Here is a 15346-nt window from a genome sequence, read left to right on the forward strand (position 1 = left end):
AGTGTCTGGTGGGTCCAGCCTGGGAGAGGGGTGGCGGAAGGTCGATCGTCCGGGCTGAGTCCTTGGAGCTTTGGTGTTTCAAGAGCCTTTTGTCTTCCTGCTTGTGTGACTTTAAGCCTGTAGCTTCTCAGTTGTGTTTCGTGCTGCTCCTGGAAACTGGGCCAAGATTGAGAACTTTCTTTAGAGAGGTGTCCTGCGATGACACGTCCTGCTGCTGGTTCTGGGACCTGCGGTGGTTCCGCCCAGCATTATTCGCGCGTGAGCCGCACCCGCAGGACCCAGGCTCGTGTTGGGCCGGCCCAGCGCGGGGGCCTGAGTGTTCTGTGCTTCCTCCTGCTCTCTGCGCTCATTAACTCACCGGAAGGCTTCCCTCCTGCTCCCAGGGAGGCTGGTCAGAAGAGAAACCTCCGTGACTTCTTTCTCTGCGGGAGACCAGAGGCCCACACGCGCCCGATCAGCCCAGCCGCCGGCGTGTCTGAACGCCCAGTGTGTGCCACAAAGCTCTCACCATCGGTCAGGCCCGGGGCTGGGGCACGGCTGGCCGCCGTCTCTGGCCCGGATGGAAATGCGCTACTCCTCCAGCCCTTCGGTCTCACTTCCAACCAGAGGGCCTTCTGTGAGTGTGGCTGGTGTGCAGGGAGCTGACCGCCTGGTCACCTGCTTGTGCGTCTGTGTGTCGTGTGTTCAACGGGTGGCCGGGCCCGGGAGAGGGAGAGGAAGGGGGTGGTTGAGGGCTGTCAGACGTGAGGGGTCGGGGTCGGGGGTAGGAGAGGGGACTGTGTAGAGCAGAGCTGGTGTCCCTGCCGGCCCCTGGTGAGTGTGTCCCCTTCAGGTCTGTGCAGGGAACGCAGTGCGGGCCTCGCCGTGTGTGTGAAGATGAGCACGCTCACGCGCTGTGGAGCGGGGCCCGTGTCCCTTCTGAGCAGCCGGAGGCTTCTCGAGAAGCAGGTGGAGCACCCTTGTGGTCCTGGTCTCCTGGCACCCCGTGGTGAGGGGCTCCTGTAGGGGGGCAGGTTTTCTTTCACGTGCTTTGTCAGCCTGTCCGCGGTCCCTCCCGGGGGCACTTTGGAAACCCCGGCTCCTCTACCCCTCCTGTCCCCGGTAGGGTGATTGGCAGGCTTCGCCTCTGGCCACTCCGCCCCCTGAAGCGAGTATGTGTGTAGTGTAACATGGGTGTGTGGCCTGTTGCCAGAGCCCTGTGGAGAGTTGGGTATGAACGCAGACTCCCCAGGCCCGGTGGGTCAGCCTGCCGGGCCCCGGACTGGAGTCTTGCACGACCTTGAGTGCTGTGAGGAGGAGTTTGGCTCTCCTTTTTTTGCTAGGTTTTGGGCAGTTAGAGATTTCTGAGCAGGGAGGGTGACTTGTAGGAGCCCACATCTGGTGAAATTGAATAGGGGGTGGGAAACGTGCTGAGGGAAACAGGGCACAGGGAAAAGCTGGGGTCCCTGCAGGAGGGGCGTGGGAGGGAAGGGTGAGCACCGGTCATGAGCTCTGAGACTGCTGTCTGGGTGGCTGGGTCTGCCTGGAGTGGTCCAGGATGGATGCCCTCTGTCAGCCTGGCCATGTTCAGTGTGGCAGGGGACGAGAGGCCTGGCTCAGACCCTACTCACCAAGGGCTAGAGGTGTGTCTGGCCCCAGCTTGGCCCTCATGTGTTGGGTGGGTGGCTTGTGCCTCATCTTCCACATCTGTTCGTGGAAGGGCTTTTTAGAACATTGCTTCCTCCCCATGGAAACATGTTCGTGTGTGGGTGTGTCCTGGTTCGGGGGCCCGCCCCCCCCCCCAAAGCGTTATCAGCCAGCTCTGGGAGATGGCCGTGGGTTGGAGTCCAGCAGATGCCCTCCAAGTAGGAGCTGGAGGGGCAGGGAGGGCCTTTTGACCCGGCGGGCTCGAGTCTCTTGGCCTTGAGGCCAAAGTGTTGCTGTCACCTTGGGACTGAAGGCATGTCACTTGGCGTGTGTTGTGACTGCAGGCCCTGGCCCGCGTCGCAGGTCTCCTGGGCTTTGAGGGCTGCTGCCGCTAGGTGGCACCCCCTCCCCCGTGATCCTGATCCCTGCACCTCTAGAGCAGTGGGGTCCCGTGGGTTTCGGGCCCCACACCTGCAGCCTGCGGCTCCTCCTGGTCCTCTGCTGCTCTGTGTGGGACTCGTGTGCTATGGCCGCGGCCCAGAGGAGCAGGGCTGTGGGGTCTGTGGCCTTACGGTCCTGTGCACCTGGGGGCGGCTGGCCGGCCCCCGCTGGCTGTCCCACACCCACTCTGTTCTTGACCAGCCTCTTTGTGATCCTTAAATACCTGCAGTCTCTGAGTTTCTGGTGTTTCAGACCAGATATTCTCTGCACGGGCTGTCCTCCATGCGCAGGGCTGTGGCTTTCCGCAGATTCTCCGAGGGCCCTGTGGCCTTGCAGAGGTTGGGAACAGAGAGCAGGTCTGACACGTGGAGAGACCAGAACTCCTTGAAGTTCACACGGCATGACTCTTGTCACCCTTCTCTCAGTTTGGGATTTCTCAGGCCCCGAGGAGCCCAGAGGTGTCAGGAGAGTTGGGTGGAGTTGGACGGGGCAGGTCAGGCAGTGTAAACTAGTAGGGAAGGCCCTTGGCTATTTCCTCCCCTGCCAGGCAGGCCTGTCTACCCAGACGTTGCTGGACACCTGTCTCCAGCATGCAGGTCATCTGGTTGGAGGCAGTCGGGCCTTGGGACTTGGAGAGTCCTGGGTGGGAGGGATGCTGCACTAGGCTGGGTGGGGTGCCGTGCACCCGGGGGAGGCTGCAGTGTGGAGGAGGGTGCGTGGGTGTGGTTCTTGGATGTCCTCATCCCAGGGCTTTGAAAGCTGAGTGAGGAACTCAGCAGCAGCCCACAGAGAGTGCCCGGGTACGGACAGCTTTGCCCTGGGAGCGTGGCCTGGTGGGGAAGGATTTGAAGGTGCTGACTCTCTGTGTCGGTGTCAGCCTGGATGTGACTGTCTGGGGCACCGGAGAAGGACTAACAGAGGGGCGGGAGGGGGTGGGGGCAGACGGAGCAGAAGGGAGCACCTGCAGCAACATAAGGGTGCCTCCCCTCAGAGCACTGGTTCGTGTGACTACTTTAATAGAGGGGAACACACGTGACCATCTCCATAGACGCAGAAGCATTAGTGAGAGCTCAACACCCTTGCGCGAGGAAGACCTCTGAGCAAAGCTGGAGTGGAAGGGGCCCCTCAGGCGCGGCGCCTGCGAGCCCTGCAGCTTGCAAGCCCTCTCCCCAGTCCTCGTCGGTGGCGGTGGTGGTGCGGGCCAGGGCAGAGGTGGGAGAGAGGAAGAAAGGCGTGCAGCTGGAAGGAAGAAAAGCTGCCTCTGGTTCGAGACAAGACAATCATCCGCATAGGAAATCCCAAGGACTCTGTAAAGAGCCATTTGGAATCGGTAAGTCTGACAGGCCCCCGGTTACAAAGACAACACACAAAGGCGGACTGAATTTCTGCGTACTGGCAGCCAGCAATTGGAAGTACACGCCCCTGACTGTAGCCTCAGAATCGTGAAATACTTGGGGATAAATTCGACGAAAATCTGTATGTTGTCAAGTGTAAGTTCTTCCTGAGAGATACCGTGCTCGCAGATTGGAGGAGTTCATGTTGTTGAGATGCCAGTTTGCTAAAATTGGTCCATACATCCAGTGCAATCCCAGCCAAAGTCCCAGCAGGCTTTTTTGGTAGAAACCAACAGACTGATCCTGAAATTTTGTAGACTTGTTTTTGAAAAAAAACCAAGGGCTTACAGAGGTTGATTTCAAGACACGCTGTAAACCGTATCAGTCAAGGCTGTGTGGTAATGGCGTTAAGGATAGACGTATATGTCAATGGAAAAGACTAGGAAGTTCAGGAATAATTCAAGAACATAGAGTCTGTTGGTTTCTGTGGAGATGAGATAATTCAGCAGGAGAGTCAGTCTTCCACAAACGGTGCTGATGCGTTAGGATGTCTGTATGGTCAGGTGCGTGTTTTCGTGTCTTACCGTTCCAGCATTGAACCAGTGGGCGGGCACCTACCTGGGGTGAAAACCCAGACTTCTGGAAGGTTAGGACACAAAAGCATGAACCAAAAATGCAGAAAATTGGTAACTTAGAGTTCCCCAAAATGAAAAAATACCTTTGCTCTTGGAAAGAACAATTAAGACAAAGAAGAGGCAGACCCTCTTCTAGGAGGGAGAAAGTATTTGCAGTGCGTACATAGGCCTGACGGAAGATTCCTATCCAGGATTTGTGAAGAATTCTTCCAAGTGAAGAAGACAATGGCCAGTTTTTAAAGCTGGGCAGAAGACGTCTAACAGAAAACTTTACAGAAGAGGGTCCGCGGACGGGAATAAGAACGTGACGCACGTTCCGCATCATTGTCGTTCCGGGGTGCAGGTGAAGGTGCCATGAGATGCCCCGGCTATGTGAGCAGCGACGGCGTGCGTTCGCTGCAGGGGCGAGGGGAGGGCAGCTCGGCACTTGGGAGACCGTTTGGCAGCTTCCTGCATGTTTATGACAGGACCCGGCAGTTGCATCCTGGGTGCTTAGCCAAGAGAAATGGAAATGTAACCTCACAAAGACCTGTCCCTAAATGTTCCCAGTGGCCTGATTCCTAACAGCCGAAGCGTGGAAACAGCGGGCGTGTCTGTCAGCAGGGGCGCGGGTTCACGGAGCGTGGCGTGTCTGCGGGGCGGGCCGGACTGCTGTGCGCACGTGGAGTCCTGCTGACGCCGGATGCTTGGAGGCCATGCCATGCGATGCCCTTTATTTGGAGTTTTAACAAAGGAAAACTGACCGTAGTGGCCTGCAGGTGAGTGGCTCCTCACGTCTCGGGTTGGAACATGATTGGAGCGAGAGGGGTCATGACGGTGTGCCAGAGGCCACGTGCCTTTGGCCGTCACGGCAGCTGCTTGGGTGCGCACACGGCTGGTCGTGCACCCCACCTCCGTGAAGCCGGCCCGTGGGCAGTGGCAGGCTGCGGAGGGGTGCTGAGGTGTGCTTTATAAAGCCTTCGGTTTGGGTGGGGCCCATCCCCTAGGCTCCTCAGGCCCCCATCGCCCTCGCCCAGTGTCACCACTGCCCGGTCCCCGGCATGTGGCTCTCGTGCCCAGGGGGCAGTTGTCGGAGAAGGGGGCTCAGGGCTGCCGCAGAGGGGGGCAGCTGATCCCCCAGTCTGGGCACCGCCTGGTACATTCTCACGTGGCAAGCTCTGTATTCGCCCCCTGTGACTCGGGGCTGCGTCTGGATTCTGCACATCTTGTCGCTCGATTTCCATCGGTCCTTCTGCGCCAGCACCGAGCTCTCTACTGAACGGAAGGGCCGTACGGTGTTGTGTAGAGTGCACGAGCTCTGAGTGACCTCAGGCCCCTGGTGATGGACACTTCGGTTGCTTCCAGTGGAAGCAGCGCCTTATTGGTTGGACAGATTCTTAGAAGTAGGTTTTTTTTTTTTTAACCTCAAAAGAGCTCCGCGTCTGAAATGGACAGATGGTGCTCAGTTGCCCTCCAGAAACATTCTGTATGTTTCCATCCTGGCACACCGGTGGCATCACTTAGTGTGGGCAGTATGCTTTCAGAGGTCTCGGCAGAGACTCACCGTGCAGCCCTGGCGCAGCGAGGAGGGCGGGGACCGCCCGTGGGGTGGCTTTTAACCAGCGTGTGGAGCAGCTCCCACTGGGGAGCCTTCTTTAATGGGCATGGAATGCATGTTGAGGCCCTCTGGGCTCAAGCCCCTCATTTTATGGAGGAAATAGCTTGCTGGTGGCGGGTGCGCCTCTGTGATTTGGCTCCTTCCCCTGTCTGTTTGTGCCTGAATCTGGCCCGGTTTCAGTCTGGCTGGGAGGCCATAATGCCCGTCAGGAAGCGTGCACGTTTGACGGATTGACGGCGCCAGGGAGGCCGCCGCGCCCCTGAAACTGCTGACCTGTCACCTGCAGTGAGCACGGGAACCAGGTGCTGATGGGATGCTTCCCAGCAGCACTTGTCAGCTGGCCAGGTGACCGGTCTTGGGGGCCAGTCTCCCCTGGCGGGTGAGGCCAAACATGTGATTCCTTCTTCTTTTTTTTTTTTTTTTTTTAAAGATTTTATTTATTTGACAGACACAACTAGAGAGGGAACACAAGCAGGGGGAGTGGGAGAGGGAGAGGGAGAAGCAGGCTTCCCGGGGAGCAGGGAGCCCGATGCGGGGCTCGATCCCAGGACCCTGGGATCCTGACCTGAGCTGAAGGCAGACGCTTAACGACTGAGCCACCCAGGCGCCCCACGTGATTCCTTCTAAGAGAGCATCTCATCGACCGACCCAGACCCTTTAATGGCCATACTTCCCGTGATTGCCGCCTCCGATCACCTGGGTATTGGGTCCGTCAGTACACGAGGCGATGCTGGTGCTCGGGAGGGCAGCCGGGCTGTCAGGCATCTCGGTCTTGGTTTGATTTCCCCTGCGGCTCTGGAGGAGGAGGAGGGAGGGCAAGGCTTCACCTTCTGGCCTCCCATGCTAGCGCCTCTGTGGCCTCAGCCTGGAACCTTTCTGTTGTTCCTGTGCTCACTCACTTGTCTGCTGAGAGCTGTTGTCTTGGAACCTCAGCCCCGGAGAGGCACCTTCACCCACCCTCGGCACTCCGTCAGGCCTGTGCCCTGGTGCTGTGCTGGGTTCCAGCCCTGGTGGCCCCCAGAGGTGTGCAGACGGGGGCCAGAGACTTCGGAGCCCATCACAGCCCTGGGCCTCCCTGTGGGGCCAATAGTGGGAGCAGGCGCTCCCGTGATTGCTCTTGGCCTCAAGTAGCAGCTCGTTCTCCTGGTGCCTGAGCCCCCATCTTCTTTCTGCCTCGACGTGTTTGATTTCTTTACTGGCTGTCTGCTGTTTTCAGTCTTGTGAAATAAGAGCAGGGGCTTGTCTTCAGAGGCTCTGGGGGCTTGGAGGGTGGCCAGCCTTTGTGAGCACTGAGTGACGGCAGCCAGTGCCATTTAATAAATGGCGAGGGAGGCGTGAGGATGTTAGAACCGCTTTGTTTCTGGGCATTCGTGTCTAGGGTTGTGACTTAGGATGGGGCCTCTTCTGGCCTGCTTGGCTGTGGTGACAGGACGCCTCGTGTTACTCAGGCTGTTGTGTTCCAGGGGGAATTCGAAGACAAGCGTAGCGGAGAGCTTCCTGACAACTGCCGTCCTTCAGCTACAGCCCCGTCCTGGGCCCTGGGGAGCAGCCTCTGGCCGTCCCCGGCTCCCCAGTGAGATTTAGACTGGCCTGCGCCTGCTGTTGGAAGTGGGTGTGTGCAGCGAGGTGCGGAGGGAGCAGTATCCCCGACAGTCCGGCTCCCCCGCGGGCCCAGCTGTGGCACTTCCGGATGCATGATGGTGGGCCGGCCCCGGTCCGGGCATAGTCCTGGCCCCTTTGTCTCTGCGTGCCTTCTCCTGCGGGGAATGGAAACAGGGAAGTGCTCTCCCAGAGGAGCTCTGCCCAACTCTTCAGGGGCTGTCCCCTGCATGTGTTCGCCCCGGGTCCCGCAGATGGCGAGGCTGGTCCCAGATGGAAGCGCGTCTGTGGTTCTGCACTTCTTGCTCGGTGCTCAAAGCGCGTTGGAGGGCTTTTCTCCAGCTCTGTAGATACGGTTCTTCTACTTCTGTATCTCCTTTTAAATTGGTTTTAAAAAGTCTAAAGCCAGATAGCAGAAGGATTTAGAGAAATTAGGCTCTGCTGGGTTCTCAGGGGATTATGTTGGAGAGAGAGGAGCATCTCCGTGTCCAGTTGCTGCAGACTTGGAGAGGCTTTACTGAATTCCTTCTGGGGGTGCGGGAGGACCCGGCCTTCCCTCATCCGTGCCCAGGCCCCCCATCCCCAGGCAGGGGGAAGGTGCTGGGGGCTGCACTGCAAGGGTTGTGGGGAGGACGTGGGGAGGGGCTGCAGTGTGAGCAGCAGAGCTGGAGGCCTCCTCTGGGGTAGCCTTGCCTGTTTTCCCAGCAACCCCGTGGCCTCCGGATGCCCAGTGTGTTGTGTAGGCTGCAAGGAGCGGGCGTGGGGTAAGGGAGTGGGGGGTGCCCGGGCAGCATTAGCTCTGGGCTTCCTCAGCCGACAGCCTCGGATGTCAGCTTTGTGGCTGTGAGGAGTGATCACGCCCCGTTAAGTGCATGCGGCCTTGAGTGCTGATGTCCTTCCTCACGGTCAGTGTCCTTCGTGTCTGAAGCTAGAGGGCTCCTGTCCGCTCAAGGGCAGAGCAGGTGGCTCTCAGTGTTGAATTGCCAGTCCAGGGTGAGGCGGCGGCCACACCCCAGTGCTCAGGCGTGGGTGGCTGCCCGGGGACACGGGCTCTGATTTTGCCAACATGAGCGGGGGGCCGAGGCTTGGAGGGTGGCCGACTGGGTGAGCGCTGAGTGGGAGCCCATGTGTCCGTGAAGCAGAGCCCCGGCAAGAGGACAGGTCTGTGTTCTTAAAGGCAAGCGGAAGTATCCTTTAAAGGACGGACGCCGCTCAGCACGGGGCCAGGTGATGGTGCTTTGCTGCGGTGTTTCTTCAGCGGGGCTCACACTGTTACCCGTGCAAAGCCTGGACCCCCCTTGTCCTCAGCTGTGTCGTCTGCCTTTGGGCATCTCAGGGACAGCGAGCGTGCCAAGGCGTACCTCCGCACCTCACACGCTGCGTCTCTGGCGCCGCTCGGGCTTCAGGCCCTGGGGGTCATGGGGACCAAGCACAGAACCTGTGCACTCCTGGGTGGGAGTCCTGAGGATGGGGAGGAAGCCGGGGAAGGGGGAGAGTGGCGCCCCAGCTGCAGGGAGAGGTGAGCACCAGCGTGGGGAGGTGCTGGGGTATCCACTGGGGTGGAGGTGGGCGTCGGTGGCCACCCCCTAGGTTTCGGTGCTGCTGGATCAGAGTCTGCACAGGGCGGAGGTGCGACCTGGAGGCATTGTTCCAGATCCCTTGCTCTTCCTCGCTTGACCTGCCTTGGGTCCACCCTGGGCTGGTGAGTGGCGGAGGGCAGAGGTGGAGACCCTTGGGCAGGAGTGGGGCCCTAGTCAGTGGTTCTTCCTGCCCCCACCCCCGCACAGCTTGGGGCACCGTGAGGGGGACGGTTGCCTTTCCTCTGTTGGTCGGGGCAGTGAGGGCTGTCTGTCTGCAAACTGGGCATGGCATCCTCCATGTGGCTGGCACCTTGGAACACCTGTTCTGGGGCTTGGAATTAGTGGCCCTTCCAGGCAGGAGCCTGGTTTTCTTGCCCCACCAGGTGGTCCATGCTCGTGGACTGTGTGCAGGCTCGTGCTCGAGGGCACGGCGGGTCCGTGGCTGCTGAAAGCAAGTGTCTCTGCACTTCTCAGTGAGTCACACGATGGCACGATGTGGCAGAGGGGTGGGAGACGTGCCCGCACTTTGTGTCTAGCATTCCGAACCCTGTGTTGAAGACCGCGTGCTCCAGACGGCGGCTGTTCTGCCAGCCCAGGAGGAGGCCTTCACATGTGCTCTCGGGCCATCTGGCGTGTCTGGCTTCGGAATGGCTGGCTCTTGCTAGTCTGGGCCTCGGGGCTTGCGAACAGGCCAACTGCTCAGGCAGCGATTTGGCTTGGGGCTGTCGTGGCCCTTACCTGCAGAGAGCCAGGCTGGCTGGCAGAAGCCAGGGAGGGCGGAGTAGGAGACGGCACGGTGCCTTCTGACCTGGCGCACGGGGCCCATGGGGGCACACGTGCAGACGATCCTTGCAGATTTCCCGCTCTCCTTCCACCCGGCTCCTAGAGTAGGATGTGGGGTAGGTGCCAGGAGAGCTACCCGCTCGCTCTCCTATGTGGGGAAACTGCTTGGAGAGATCTCATTCCTCTGTCATTTTTACTTTCTCTCACTTGAAAGCTAATTCGGGTCAGTCTAATGGAGTGCAGAGGTGTCCCTGTGTGTGCACGCATCCAGGTGTGTGGAGGGAGCGAGTGCAGAGGGCAGAGAGAGGAAGCCGAGGGTGAGAGGTGCACCGAAAAGCCGCCCTAGGCCCCGCTGCCTCCCTTGCTCCGGTACCTGGAGGCGCCCAGAAGTCCACGGAAAGGGGGAGTCCTGTGTCTGTGGGATAAGAACCACCCAGTGGCTGAGGGCTGTTAGCGCTCATTTCTCCTCCAAGTGTGGGGACTCCTGGGCCGGTGACCGCAGTGACATGCAGGCCTGGACGGGGGCTGGGGATCCAGATGGTGGTCTGACGTACGTAAATGGCGAGGTTGGCTGTCAGACGGCCTTCCGTGAATAGCATTTCGTTGGAGACCTACGCAAATCAAGGAGGAATGGAAGAGAAAGCGATGGAAATTTTAAAAAATTGTTTTAGAACAGGCAAAACTATGTCCCCAAACCTGCGGCACGGTGGTTGCCTGAAGTTGTTGAGGGCTTGGTTGGGGAGGGACTGGCCAGAGCCCCCCAGGGAGTGGGGGGGTGCTGTGTCTCGATAGGGATGTGGTCACGGACCCATGTGCACCTCAGTGTGCTGTGACCCAGGCCTTAGGTACAGTTGTTTTGAGGAATAACTTACGGAATAAAATAGGTGTAAAACCAATTGAGCTGGGGGTGGACGGCGGGTGGCAGATGAGAGAAACGGGCGGCTGGTAGCGGTTACTCTGCACACATTCGCGGTGTCCTCTAAAGAAGGTTTGAAGAAGTTGCCGCCGCTTCTTCGCCGCGTTCTCCTGTGCTTCTCGGCCTCCTCTGGGTGCCAGGGGTCCAGGCTCCAGGTCTGCGGCCCACCTGGAGAGGGCCCGGCGCGTGGCGTGTGCAGGGGACCGCCTCCGTTCTGGAAGCGGCCGGCTGCCCTCGAGGAGGTGGGCGCACGAAAGGATGCTGTGCTCATGTCGGGAGCTGGAGCCGAGCGCCGAGTGGGAGGCGGTGGGGGGGCTGCTGGCTTCGCCCCAGCGGCGCGTTCAGGCCGAGCCGGCGGAGAGCCCGTGCTGCCTTCGGGGCAGGAGAGCTGGCCGTGTCCGCCCGTGCTCCCCGGTCTGCCTCGTGTGGCAGGCATCGTACTCGGGGGGAGGACGCGCCAGGTTGGTGCCCCTTGAGACTGGCTGGTTTTTCACCCGTGTCTGCGTCCTGCTCTTCCGTTTGTTAGGAGGTTGTTGGCTTGAGCTTCCTCTGCTGCCATGAGCGGGGTCCTTGAGGGCACATGTGTCCGTGGTGGTGGGCAGTAACGTGGCGGGGATGCCAGGCAGCTCCGGGCCCAGATGCTGATGCCTCAGGGCGGGGGAAGTGGGGTCGGTGTTTTCTGTGGCCTTTGGGAAACCGCTGTGGGGCAGCTGGTGTGATTTCAGATCCTGAGGGACTGGAGACCCCGTGTGAACAAGCCGTGTGCTCACGTGGCTCAGCGTTCAGAGGACGTGAGGGGTGGACGGGGCGGGTTCTCCTTCCGCGCCGCCAGCCGGTGGCCCCCTCCCCGGAGGCTGCTGGTGCAGCTGGCTCTGGGGGCCTCGTGGCGTGAGCGCTGGATGCCGTATCAGACGCCCTGGTGCGCAGCTCGCTGAGAGCCCGGTTTCTCAAAGGCACCTGATGCTTCCTCGTGCGGAGGTCGTGCATCAAGGGACGGCCGGGAGGCTGTCCTCTCGGCAGAGCTTGGGGGTCCCCGAGGCCGCCCTCAGGTTCCGTGATGACTGGGAGGGCTGCGGGCAGCTGTGACTCGCCGGTGGGTCATTACAGGAGCGCAGGACTCTGGGGGGCTGGGGACAGTGCACACGGGGGTCACTGGACCAGGTGCCTTTCCTCCACCCTTAATCTTTTGAGTCCCTCCACCACGGAGGAGATGAGCCTGTTCCGGACGCTTGCTCTAGATTTTCATTAACTCCACGTAACGAGGCCTGTACTCAGGGAGTCTGTTTTTACTGGCCAGTGGTTCCAAGTGCTTTATCGATCTCTTGCCTGGGGAAGGACCACCGAAGCTCTTGTTGGAAGCTGTCCTCCTGGACCGTGTCAGTCTGTGTTAATTGATGATGGGGCTCTGAGGCTGCAGGTTGTCCTTGCCGAGGATCCCCAGTGTTCCTCCTGTCACGCTGGTCTTGGGGAGCCCGTGGGCAGAGTGCGTGGTGGCTTGTTTGTGTGCTGGGTGTAGCCTCCCTCGCACACGCTCCTCGCCTCCAAGGACAGCACAGACAGCACGCAGGGGCAGCCGGCCCTAGGACCGTGGTTCCTGCATTCGGGGAGCCTTGGGGGAGGGGCTGGCCCAGGGGAGGAGTGCCGTGGGAGGCGGCAAGGCAGGCTTGGGGTGACCGCTGAAGGTGAGGGTGAGTGTGCAGCGCAGGACAGAGGCCACGGGCTGCTGAGCAGGCCAAGGGCTGGGAAGGACCGCCGGCCACGACAGGTCCGCTTTGTACGCTGAGCCAGTCCCTGGCTCCGGTGTGGAGCAGGAGTGCCACAGGGACAGAGACCGGGAGACGCGCTCGGCACCCAAGACAGGAGGTTACCGGCCTGGATGGGGGGCTGGGAGGGAGGGTGCAGGCAGATGGGGCAGAGGCGGGCATGGGGTTTGGCTCTTAGGAAGGGAGGGCTGTGGACTCTGTGGAGGGCGTGTGCTTTTGAAGGGCCCCAGAAGTAGCCACGGGGAAGCTCCCCGGAGATAGCCAGGGGGAAGCGTCACGTGCACAGCTCTGGATTTGAGGGCTCACTCGGGCTCCCTTTCCTCTGGCCACGCCGGCCATGGGAGCAGCTGTGGGTCAGGAACAGCAGATGCCCGGGGACCGGGGCGTCTCCCTGGCGGGAAGGCTGTGCAGTGGAGGCTGCTTGCGGGCTTGCCTGGGTCTCGGCGTCCTCATTTACAGAACAGGGATGGCAGCTGGCCATCGATGGGCAGAGCGATTGGCATGTGGTAGTCAGCAGCGCTGGTCCATCCCTGTCCCCGCTGAGGGGGCTGTGCCTGTGGCGCGAGCATACCTCGGGACACGCCGGGCCCCGAACATCCTGGGAGATGGGGCGGCAATTTCCCTTGGGTCTGCCTATGCTCGGTCTGCACGGGGACCTTGCCTGTTCTGCTGCCCCGCTATCTCTTTGCAGGGTAGCGATGCCAGCAGGGTCGGGGCGGGTCACAGTGAGACGGTGTGGGGCGTTGGCGGTGATGCTGGTGAGGCCTCCGCCTGCAAACGTGGGAGAGGAGGTGATGGGCCCGCGGTGGAGTGCTGTGCTTCTAGCAAACACCTGGGATCTGCTGGTGTCCTGCGGTGCTGTTGAAAGCACTGGCCTCAGCTCTCAGCCTGCAGCTCCCGCGACTGTCTCGGGGGAGGGGGGTGTCCTGGGGACTGGTGTGTGCGCGCTTGTGTGTCTGTCTGCGAGCCCTGGGGCAGTCTGGCCAGCTCTGCAGCAGCACGGGAGGCAGGGGCTTCCGAGGGACACACGTATCTCCTAGGCACTGCAGGATCATCTGATGGGGAGCCTCTCTTTGCCTCTCCCCTTCCCCCATGAGCTAGTGGAGGGCCTCTGGGCCCAAGAAGACGTGGCTGGAAGCCTCTGGAACGCGGGCCGGGCCAACAGGACCCGTCCTGTGAGCGGAGGGCCCGTTGCTGACCTTCAGGGCCCTGAAGCGAGCAGGGTTGCAGACCTGTCGTTTCTGTGAGGCTCTGGGGGCCTGACCTAACTGAACGACACACAGAAAACAAATTTGTTGCTCTTCAGGCTTTGTTCTCAGTGATCGGGGAGCTGTGCTAAGCAGAGTGTCTGAGTGGCTTGGGTAGCTGCCTGGTTTAATCAGAGCTGGGTGATGGTAGAGAGTAGTGTTTGCTGCAGGCTCTGAGGGGGTCAGGGAGTCAGTCCTTCCTAAACACTGACTGCCTTACGTGGCAGCTGGCAAGACGGGGATTGACGTACTTGGTTTCACTGGAGACCCGAGCCATCCCGTTAGGCAGAGATGGGGGAGGGGGGTGGGCAGAGCCCTGCTCGATCTCCGTGGTGGCGAGGCTGGATCCCTCCCCTGACAGCAAGGCCTGTCTTCTTCCCCTTGCCTCATGCTGCGTCTTACAGATTTCCCCTTCTTCCTGCTGCCCACGTGTGGACGTGGCCTGAGCATTTAAGGTATGTCTGGCTGGTGCTGGGTGCTAGGTGTCTGAGTCCTCCCAGAAGTGGGCCAGCCGGTGCGTCTGGCATGGCTCCTGGGAGAGGTGGTGCTTGGCCTTCAGCTGAGAGGCTGGGAGCTTTCTCCCTGTAGGGGAAGTGGCTTGTGCAGACCCACTCAAGCCAGAGGGACCTGGTGAACTTCGATGTCCTTCGGATCCAGGTGCTGCTGGCCAGTGCGTGGGGGCGTGGCAGAGGCCCACGAGGTGGCAGGGATCAGTTCCCCGAGGTGTTCTGAGTCTTGCTGTGGCGGGGGGATTACCCGCTGTGTGGTAGGAAGCACTTCTTTTCTGTGGCCTCTCCTTCCCTGAATTCTGAGACACGGCCTTGGTCCTTGGCTAGATCCTGCCTGGTAGACGTCTGTGTGGCTGGGTGGCCGGCTACAGGTGTCCAAGCCCTGTGGCATGGGGCAGGGGAACCCCTCGGGTGCAGGGGGATAGTCTGCCTGTGAGCAGGGGTCAGCAGCGAGAGTTGAGGTGGAGGCTCGAGTTCCAGGCCAGGTCCTTTCCAATGAGGTGCTGTTTTCTCTGCAGGTAAGTGCCTGTTCCCTGCTGACCCCATCACCTATTGACAGAACTAAATTCTGGGAAAAGTCAATCACGTGTTCACTCTTTGCACGTTTGTTGGAGCTTCTGTCGTTTGGCGGACATCAGGCTGGCTCTGGGGATGGGGTCATGCAACCCGGCCCTGCCCTCAGGGCACGAGGACAGAGTGTTTCAGACCGAACGGAAGGAGAACTTGTGCAGCAGCATTTTGCAGGGGTGTTTGACGTAGTTGGAGTCAAACCTTGGTCGTATCTCTGCTGGATTTGAATAATGTCGGTGGGCAGAAGGCCAGACGTTTTTTGTGGGCGGCCGACAAGAGGCTGCAGAGCCTGTTTGTGTAAAGACGCGCCCTGCTCTGAAGAGGGGCTTGCCTTGCCGACAGGACGGCTCTGTTGTAGCTGGGGCCGCCCTGGAGCCGTCTCCTCGGAGGGGCCGCCCGGGCCCGCTCGTGCTTGCTGTCTCGTTCACGTTCCCCCAGCTCTGGATGAGGCTGCCCACTGTTATCCCCACTTGGCAGAGGCGGTATTAGAGCTTCCGGGGGGCTCGCCGGCCAAGGTCACGCCGCGAGTTTGCGCTACCCTTGTTGCATTGCCTGGCTGGTCGCCGTGCGTGGTGGGCCCTGCCCTCCGGCACCTCCATCCGTCTGGCTGGCCGCGTGGTGCATGCGGCTGGATCCTGCGTCTTTGTGAGCCGAGCAGCCTGCTGCTGGCGTCTCCGGCTTCTGTTGGGGTGCTGCCCATCCGCTTAGCCCGAGGAGCACTCGCACATACGCGGGCGTGCGGCCCA

The 15346-nt window shown here is 60.6% G+C and overlaps 1 protein-coding gene across 14 annotated transcripts in view; it reads left to right on the plus strand.

Moving 5' to 3' along the window:
* The window catches only part of MAD1L1 (mitotic arrest deficient 1 like 1), a 315585-nt gene that overhangs the window by 15492 nt on the left and 284747 nt on the right, over nucleotides 1-15346 (plus strand). Inside the window, exons 1-2 of one of the 14 annotated variants that reach the window (XM_054507734.2) lie at nucleotides 3045-4379; nucleotides 4586-4794. The exons of 11 other annotated variants lie outside the window; for them this stretch is intronic. In XM_054507734.2, the coding sequence (XP_054363709.1) occupies nucleotides 4742-4794 (53 nt within the window). In that variant the 5' untranslated portion in view covers nucleotides 3045-4379; nucleotides 4586-4741. Of the gene's footprint in view, nucleotides 1-3044; nucleotides 4795-15346 lie in introns of those variants that run through there. 2 more of the 14 variants (XM_054507735.2, XM_054507733.2) reach the window with 2 other exon arrangements.

This window comes from Mirounga angustirostris, unplaced genomic scaffold (genome assembly GCF_029215605.1).
Source record: "Mirounga angustirostris isolate CCGP_5_RB_7025 unplaced genomic scaffold, mMirAng1.0.hap1 SCAF_5, whole genome shotgun sequence".
Lineage (NCBI taxonomy): Eukaryota > Metazoa > Chordata > Mammalia > Carnivora > Phocidae > Mirounga > Mirounga angustirostris.